At 35.2% G+C, this 9595-nt stretch overlaps 1 protein-coding gene across 1 annotated transcript; it reads right to left on the reverse strand.

Moving 5' to 3' along the window:
• Positions 1–2653: 2653 nt before the first annotated feature.
• Positions 2654–8426, reverse strand: LOC110899651 (primary amine oxidase). Its single transcript, XM_022146541.2, has 4 exons — positions 6737–8426; positions 5378–5491; positions 3538–4085; positions 2654–2970 (listed from the first exon to the last, which is right to left on the reverse strand). Exons 1-4 carry the CDS (start codon positions 8021–8023, stop codon positions 2757–2759), a joined length of 2163 nt encoding a protein of 720 aa, XP_022002233.1. The 5' UTR covers positions 8024–8426; the 3' UTR covers positions 2654–2756.
• Positions 8427–9595: the final 1169 nt, after the last annotated feature.

Raw genomic sequence — 9595 nt, forward strand, 5'->3', positions numbered from 1 at the left:
AACTTAATAAAAAGACCGGATAAGTATTAAGGGTCCGGGCGGGCCGCGTAAAAGATTATGTAAGTCAATGCGGGCCGCGACAACTCATAATTATCCGGTAACACATACAGGCCACGTTATGGGCCACCTGTTAACCCTAGCCCATGACTAATCAGGCCTATGCCTAGATTAGGCGGCAATGCGGGCCGCGTAAGGCCTACGCGTAATCCACGCGGGCCGCGTCAGGGTCATTTTCAGGCTATAAATAGCCTAGCCCAGGAGCTTTCATTCCGTATCGTTCAAAATTGTTTCCAAACGAAAGTAAACTGTGAAAAATCATAATTTTCATATAGTAGCGAGGTGCTGCCACATTACCGGGTAATAACTCGACCGCTATTACGATTCGATATCCGATTGATTTAAACTATCCAACGAGTGTTTAAGTGCTGCTCAATCTGGGTTCATACTTTGTTATTCGTCGTGATTCCAACAGGATATTTGAGCTATGCTCTGTTATTCGTTGTGAATCCGCTGGATATTAAGTATCGCACTTTGTCATTTGTTGTGAGGGTTGTATCTCGTGAATTATCGTAACTGCTGTATTAGTTACTAACCTGGTTGTGTGCATTATTGTTAAACTAGGTTATTCAGCTTATCAGTAGGCTAAGTACTGCCCGTCTAAACTTGCAAAGTGAGTCATTCTCTTTTTTATCAAACTGCTTTCCAAAACCTTATTTATTTCAAAGTTATAATTACAGGGATTAAGTTTATGTAATCTTCAATTACTGCCGGTATGTGGGGTTTTGTATACATTACTTATTTCCCGTCACCATTGGACAACGAGTTAGCCAATGGGTGATCTGACCATAGTCACAGAAACAAGTCGAGTGACAAATACCGATTTGGGGTAATTGGTTGATAGAAACATTGTAATTTTCCTTAATACTGTGAATTATAACAAAGTGTCCTTTTTGTTAAAATGAATGATTCACTCAGTATTTCCCCGCTGACAAAATATTTTTACAACATGTTTCAGGTGACCTACTTTGAATCAAGTACAAGTGCGCAGGAGCACTCTGAAGCTTAAAGTAGTGGCTTGAATAAATAAATAAACACGTTTGTAAAATAAAGAAATTATAAAAATTTCTCCACTGTAAATTACAGGGTATATCCCGAATTATAAATAAATAATACTCGGCAAATTTCAAGTTTAAAACGATCCTGATAAGACTTCCGCTGTGAAAATGAATACCACGGGGTTTCTGTCCCGCGGCTCCTGGACCGGGTCAAACCGGGCACGGGGGCCGTGACAGTTAGTGGTAGATTGTGTAGATTGTTGTTGGTGGTAGATGAAGGTTGAGAGAGAGACTAAAGAGAAAGAGTTCTGTGTGTGTGTGAGTATAGAGAGAGAGAGAAATTTTTAATTTAGAAAAAATACCCTTGATTAGATTAAATTTCCTTTTGTTTTATTTATTTAAAAGATTTATAAATAAATGGGTACTACAAAGACTAAACTACCCCTGTTTGATTAGATTTAACAAACAAAACTAACAAGGTTAGGGTCAAAGAACAAAACGTGCAACAAAATTTCCTATAAAGAGCAAAATCTGTCAAAATTCGTTGAAAAGGACACCGACTGAAATATGATATCAAGATAAAGGACAAAAATGTAATTTTTCCTTCTTTTTAAGGAATTTGAATTAACTAAACTGATGAGCTACTAGTTTCTTTGATTTCAAATTCGATTATATTTTACGAAGCATTGGTATGTGCATTGATGCTGTCATACTTCACTTGGGCTGTCTTCATAGAATAAAATACTCATCAAGTATTAGAATTAAGATGATAGGTTTTGTTTATTGTTTTTATTGGGCTACAGATTCGGATTTTAAATTAAGTCGGACTTGGGCTTGGTTATAGTGATGGGTCTGCTTTGTCTAGGTTAGTAGCTTACAAAACAATACATGCAATATTTTTAGGCTGATTTGTAGTTTTTGAAGGCCCTTAGTTTTTTTGTATTTGTATCATCATATTTACCCAAAATAAAATACATTAAAATAAAAAATTAACGAATATTATAGTTTCTAAATTTGTGTAAAGAGAAAATCACGAAACGAGATAGTATAAGGTGTATATTCTAACTCCACCATGTGATACAGATTATTAATCATATACTTTTTCTTTTTATCAGATGCATACAATTTATGTTACTAATACTAGCTAACCCACACTTGATGAACCATTTTCAACATCAGGGCCGGCCCAAGGGTAAACCAAATGAGGCTTGGGCCTTGGGCCACCAAAACTATAGGGCCTCCATAATTTGATGAAACCACAATTCATTTATAAAAGATTTAGGGTGTGAGTTATCAACAGATTGATGGTTGGTAGTGTAGTGGTTTTGTGTATGTATGGATGTTTGTGAGGCCAGGGTTCGAATTCTTGGTTCACCATTTTTTTTCTTGTTTTTAAATTTTATCACAATCTTTCAAATAATTACACTTAGGCCCTTCAAGTTTAACTTTCAATTACATACATTTTTTTTGGAAAAAAGGCCACAAGATTTTACTTCGCCTTAGGCCACCAAATGGTTGAGCCGGCCCTGTTCAACATATAAGCATCATAAAACAACAATAGATCAAGCGAGCCAACATACACGGAAATTTGGACAAGAGATCAACCAAGAGACAAAAATGCCTCAAACCGTTATTAAATATTGACGAATTCGGTTCTACAACTTCCTACATTGCCAAATATCTTTTTAAAAGTTTAAGCAACTAAGCAGCGGAAGCAGCCGCGTTACAAACTGGCAAATCTTTCTCAAAATGTGGTGGGATGTTGAGAATAGGATTGCTATCGTAAAAGTTAACGGGCTTCAAATCAAAACTCGATGATACAGTCGGCATGATTGGGTAGTCCTCTTGGCACGGAACATGATGAAACCCTAATGTGTACCACATTACAATGTCCTTGTTTTCTATAGCTCGGTCCCTGAAAAGATTCCAAAGGTAGTACTTGTGTAATTGGCAATTAGGGGTGTAAAATGTAAATACATAGAACCATAAGGGAGTTTTATACATTTATTGAACCAAATCAAACCGGAACTTCAGTCAATTAGGTCAATAACCGGTCATATTATTGGTTTATTGGCGGCATCGGTTTTTTCATATTATTCGTTCATTGGCAGCATATGGTTTTCAAGAACCAGATGACGTCACAAATAATTTAAAAAAATATATGTAACTTTTTAAAAATAAAACAAAATATAAAACTATTTTATCTTTTGATGTGAATTTGCAATGTTAACAAAGCACAAAACTTGAAATAATAAAGAATATGGAGTTGAAGTATAGTAAATTAATTAGTAAATGTATTTTTTGAAAGGTAATATTTTTTTTTTGAAATCCGGTCCAATCACACAGTCCAGTTCAACTGTCCAACCGATTCAAATGAGCCCAACCGGACCGGTTATCAATGGAATTAACTAATCTGGTTTACCAACGGATCCAATTCAATTATGAAGTTAGTTTACAGGAGGAAAATGTGGAAAAAACTTACCTTTCGGACCAAACGGCAAGAGTGTCATCGCCATGACTCTGATAAGTAAATAATCCGCCGGCCCACTCCTCACTTTTGTTATACGGGGTAACCCAAATTTGATTATTTGTAAAGGCACCTCGTTTCTGAGGCGGGTCATCAAGATCTAGTAAGCTAGCAGCGGTCCCACCAGGAACCAACTTGTACCCGGTTGGATTACCCACCCGTGTCTTTTTAGATGGGTTAACAATATGGTACTCAGACGGGTCATAAAGTTTTAGTTTTACTTGTGCGTCTTTTTCAGTCTTAGCGACATTTCTAACGGCTTTCAAGTAACTTAGCCTAGGAGACTCCTCAGGCGAGGTTGTTTCCCGCTTAAGGTTAACTTTGACAAAAGAGTTGTCGGGCCCGTCTACATCCATGTCGAGGTAGAAGGTGATGTAGTGGTCGTGGATGACTCCGACGACATTTTCCGATAAGAGTGTGCCGTAAAGATTTTCCGGTTGGTTTACTTGGTTCATGTTGTCATAAGAAGTGCCTTTCACCATCAAGATTCCACTCAAGCCAACCTTAAAATGTCAATTTTTGAAACTTCAAATCAAGATTACGTCCATAAAGATATTTTATGATAAATCAGTGACAGAATAGACCGATCACTAGAAAATCAACTTGTAGCTCTTTTATTTTGCTAAAATTCCATAAAGAATAGACCGATCACTAGAAAATCAACTTGTAGCTAGTCTTTTATTTTGCTAAAATTCCATAAAAGACAAACCATTAAATTATTTTATTTTAGAAAATATCTGAAACATGTTTTAGAAAGGATAAAATCGGTATCGAATAATAAGGTACAAAATGACCTCTCAATATTGAATTGATGTTTTCGTATTTGTTGTAGATCAAATTATTTTATCACTCTAAATTAAGTCCGACCACTTAAACATGTATCCAAATATTTTGAAATTTTAACATAAAAAATATAATCACGTTATCATAAAATCTAATAGATTTTGTTTTTTTGAAAATTAAAAAAAAAAGATAGTTGTGTTAAATTTCAAGATTCTTTCAATTTGCAATAAAATAAAATAAAAAATAAAACTAATATTATATATAAATAAATAATAATGTTAAATCATGAACGAAACCGATGTTTTAATAGAAAAGCCTAAATTGATAGAAACATTACATTTAAAAAAGTAAATTTGTGGAGAACAAAAAAAAAAAAAAAAAAAAAAAACCCATAAAAGAATTTAATTCATACACGAGTGCACGAACGTAGATAATGGATCTTCTTAGAATAAAAAAGAAAAAAAAAAGACAAAAGTATAATATTTTTATTTTCTATCAAGGAAAAAATTATTGTTATAATCAATATAATATTAGATGGTTGATGAATAAAGTATGAACTCTTAAGTAAATCTCTTAATAAAAAATAAGTTATCACTTGCGTTACATGATACACAGAAGAGGTTCATTGAGAAATTATAAAAAGGTAGGAAATCATGAAATTATTAGTTTTATATGTAAAAACTAAAAAAAAAAAGTAATCTTACATAGAAAAAACCGAGAAATTATTAGTTTTATATGTAAAAACTAATAAAGAAATTATTTTTACATAGAAAAAAAGAACATCTTTATATTTTTATAACTTTTACATATAAACACATATATAAGCCGTTTAAATAAAAAATGTTTTTTTATTTTTTTAATTTATTTTCTAACTGATTTTTAAACCTTTGTTCTTAATTTTTATTATTAAACAGCTTTTACGTGTATTTTATGTAAAAACTTCGAAAAAGATTAAGCAAAATGAATTATTTACATGGAAAAATGATTTTTACGAGTGTTTTCCATGTCTAACCTTGACTCGGATCAATCCGTCCATTTGAAACTCCCAATCGACTATATAATCATAATTAGCGACGGAAGCTGCCATCCTTACAACTAGCGTCACCTTTGGTCTCACTTCTCTTATCTGCAAATTTCCATCACAATTATTATTATATTTTGTCACTACTTATTTAGAATATTCAAAAATCAACCACCCCAAATTCAAGATAGCGACATCTCCAATAACCATCACCAGAATATTATTCAAGATTCCACTAACATTCAAGTATCATTATTAATTAATGCTTTTCCCATAAGTTAATATCTCACACTACTAGATGTTTTTTAAAAAAATGGCAAGGAACTATGTGTGAATCATCATGATACCGGACATTGTGGTTAAGGTTGACTACTCGACTGTCGCCAGCCCCTTGTCTCTCTCAGATGCGTGGAAACCCGACCTCCACCCGCCCGAAAGCACGACAGTGGAATAATCGGTAAAACCTCACCTCTCATCCAACACGAACCGGTGCCACCCGTATTCGCGCTTCACCTGGATGTCGTAGAAAATAATGGGGAGAGTGAGAGTCGAACCTGCGTCACAAGGAACACCAAGTCTTTCCCCAACCACTCTACCACTACCTCACTGGCGACGGTACCAGATGTTAATGAGCCAAGTTATTCACGAACTAATCAAAATTGCCTTTGATAAAAGCTTAAATTGAGTTGAGTTTAAACAAGCTCGAGTTTGAGCCTAAAAATAAGCCCCTTTAATAAACAAGTATAACCCAAACAGTGGCGGATCCAGGAATGTTTTCTACCAGGTTCCTTTTGGTAGATTCTCATTAATTCTCACTATTTTTTTCTAAATCATATAAGGTTTCCACTAACTTTTTCCATTTTTTTTCAAACCGAGGGGGTTCCCGGGAACCCCCAAAACACCCCTGGATCCGCCACTGAACCCAAACTTCGCTTATCATTCCCGTTATCTCGAGTAGGCTCACGAGTCAGAGTCACGAGCCCAAATGAGCATTAAATTTAAATAATTTTTATTTGTTATATTGAACACAAATTCGTATAATAATTATTATATGTAAAATTATGATAGAAGTAATAAATAATATATATTGTATTATATATAAAAATACAATTATAACTATATATAAAAATAATTATACATCCTTTACCCAAAAAAAATAATTATACATATATGAATTTTGTGAAAACATTTAATAAATTATAAATGAGTCGAGTCAAGTTTGAAAAGCTACTCACGAGCTGAGCTTAAGCTTTAGAATTAAAGCTCAAAACGAACCTATATAAATTAAACGAGCCGCTCGAGCTCAGCTCATTTACCGATTTACGCCCTTGTTTGAGACATGTATCTTACCTCCATTCCGGTTATCGGACTCTCCGAGTGTCGCCACCCTATATCTCCTGCGTAACTCTCATAAACACAAACCATATTCTCTCGAACGTACGGTTTCCCATCACCCGCGGCAAACACCCCATCCATATAATACGCGTTACGTGGGCAATCATTAAGCGGGTCGAGCGGCATCGACTGAAGCCCGAACCCATATTCGCCCGCATCCATATAAGTCTTAAAATACCAAGCGTCGGTAGGATCCATATACGGAACAAATAGCTCCGAAGTGAACCCTTTATACATCACATTCCTTATCTCCCCCGTACCCGGGTCCTTAACCCGGGCCCGAGAAATCACCACACCCGCCCTCGGGTCGGATTTAAGGTGAAATTCCCAATTTGCCCATTTCACTAGATGCTCATTTTCTATAACAAAACTTGGACCTTTTGGTTGCTCTATGGATATTGGGTTAACTAAATTATGTTTAGTGTTTTGTGCGGAGAAACGATAGTCTGTACCGGCGGCCTTTGGTATCGGGATGTTCCTCCCCTTATCACTAATCTCAACCACTTGTTTTGTATCCATATCAAGAACAACTGTCAGCCCTTCGATCGGTCGCATGTAAAAATTAGCTGTACCGTCCATTGAATAACATTGTACCTTAATCAACCGTCGATTCTCCTCTTTTTTTCCGAACCACCCTAGTGAAATAGGGAGACAAGCTAGATCCTTTAGATCAATGCCACGTGCCATGATCGTACGGTTGAACTCCGCGTTCCCAAGCGGGGCCCATGTCGAGGACGTCATGTCCTCAATAGTCATGGTGGGGTAACCAGAGTGTTCCCCTACGTCCACTGGAGTTACCACTCCAGTGGTAATGTCAACGGTGAGAACATGAGTCTTACCGTTGACACGTGCGATGATTGACGCCTTTCTAGGTGGCAGTGCATCGCCGTGGCTCCACTCCAGCACGACAGTCTTGTCTGGCTCGTCGAGGACGATGGAGTGGAACGCGAAAGAGTTGGAGTTTGAAAAGAGGGCGTGGGAGAGGAGGATGGAGCGGACTTTGTTGAGTTCGGTTAGGGTGAGGGGGTCGAGCGGGTGGTGGGGTAGGTCGGTTGTGTGGAGACGGGTGGTGGGTTTGGGTGGTTGTTTGATGGTGCACCGCCGTGAGTTGGTGGCGCAGTCGAGTAACGCGCTGTTGTCGGAGAGTGGGAGGGGATAGGGGATGTTGGTGAGAGTGAGGAGGAGGAGAAGGGCGATGATGAAAGTGAAGAAGAGAAATCGAATCAAGTTTTTTGAGTCCATTTGTGCAACTCAGTGAGTGTGTTGGATGTTGCATACAACACTACATATATTACAAGTGATGAACAGTGTAGAAGAGATAACAGATACTTACAAAAGTATATACCAACAAATGAGTTGACACATATTTTGTTACCAAGTATACAATTAAAATGGTACATTGGTACGTGTATAAAATTGCCCAATTACAAAGACATGTCTTATTTATACCTATTATAAAAGTACATCTAATGTACAATATTAAGCCCAAGTTGCATAGATATGATGTATGAACAAATTGTCTTGGTTGTTATTATAACTGGTGCGTATAAATTATAACTTTTTGATTAGCAAACGCACCTACACTCACCTTAAAATACATCAAGTTTGCCATCACAAATTCACAATATATGAGTTACCATAGTTTTGATTTAAATGAGATATAGTGGAATGTATAGTGTGCTTAACTTATATTGACTATTTTGGTGGTTTTATTATAGTTTTTATAATATAATACCTTTTACTTTTTTTTTTTTTACATTAAATATAACAGTTGCTAAGATATATAAATAACACTACAATTGAAACAACTTGAGTTTAATTTCCTAAAACAATTTCCCATACAAATCTTTTGTAATATCATTACTAGAAAATCTAAACTTTTTACACCAATTTTCGTAGAAAATGCGTTACAAAACAGGCTTTCACACGCATTCGTGACAAATATGTGATGTAGGAAAACGCCTCGTAGAAAAATTGTTTCCAACGCATTTCCTACGCAACTTCCTACCCATTTCCTACAAAACCACCGCGTCACAAATAGCTACGGATCTCCTACAACAATTCTTAGTTATTATTAATCTATTATATTTTGGTATATTTTTGGAATTTTTTTAGCTGCACATTTTCGACAAAAAAAAAAAAATAACAAAAACATTCATAAAACATTGTTTGTGACATAATTCCGACAAATAAATAAAAACAGTTGTTACAAATTTCCGACAAAAAACAGTATTTTTTGAGACAATTTTTCAACAGATAAATAAAAACAGTTGTTACAAATTTCTGATGAAACCCAGTATTTTTTTGTGACAAATTTCCGACAAATAAAAGAAAATTAAAAATAAAAATCTACTATTTTTTTACTGTTTTCCGACAAAAGTTTGTTTTATGTTGTGACGTATATCCGACCGAAAAAAGCAAGGTCATTATTTTTGGTGTGACACTTTTCCGACGACCTAATCTTTTAATAGAAAAAATTGCAAAACAAAATTAGAAGTTACATTTTTTGTGGCAAAAAAATGTAGGAATAGTATTTGATAACAAGAACCTGATTTACGAAATTCACCAAAGTTACAATAACACATTCAAAAATCATGTGTTGTAGTGCAAGTTTAAATATGTTTAAACTGTAAACTAATACAATTTAACATATTTCTTAAAAGATATCAGAAACTATAACTAACTAGAAGGAGGACACCAATTATTCATAAATTCATAAAGTTATTGAAGTTCTTTCCATACTTTCCTTTCTCTGTCAAGCCGAGTTGCAAATAGATTCCTTTCTTCTTCAAACCGAATTTCAAAATCTACCAT

This window comes from Helianthus annuus, chromosome 13 (genome assembly GCF_002127325.2).
Source record: "Helianthus annuus cultivar XRQ/B chromosome 13, HanXRQr2.0-SUNRISE, whole genome shotgun sequence".
Lineage (NCBI taxonomy): Eukaryota > Viridiplantae > Streptophyta > Magnoliopsida > Asterales > Asteraceae > Helianthus > Helianthus annuus.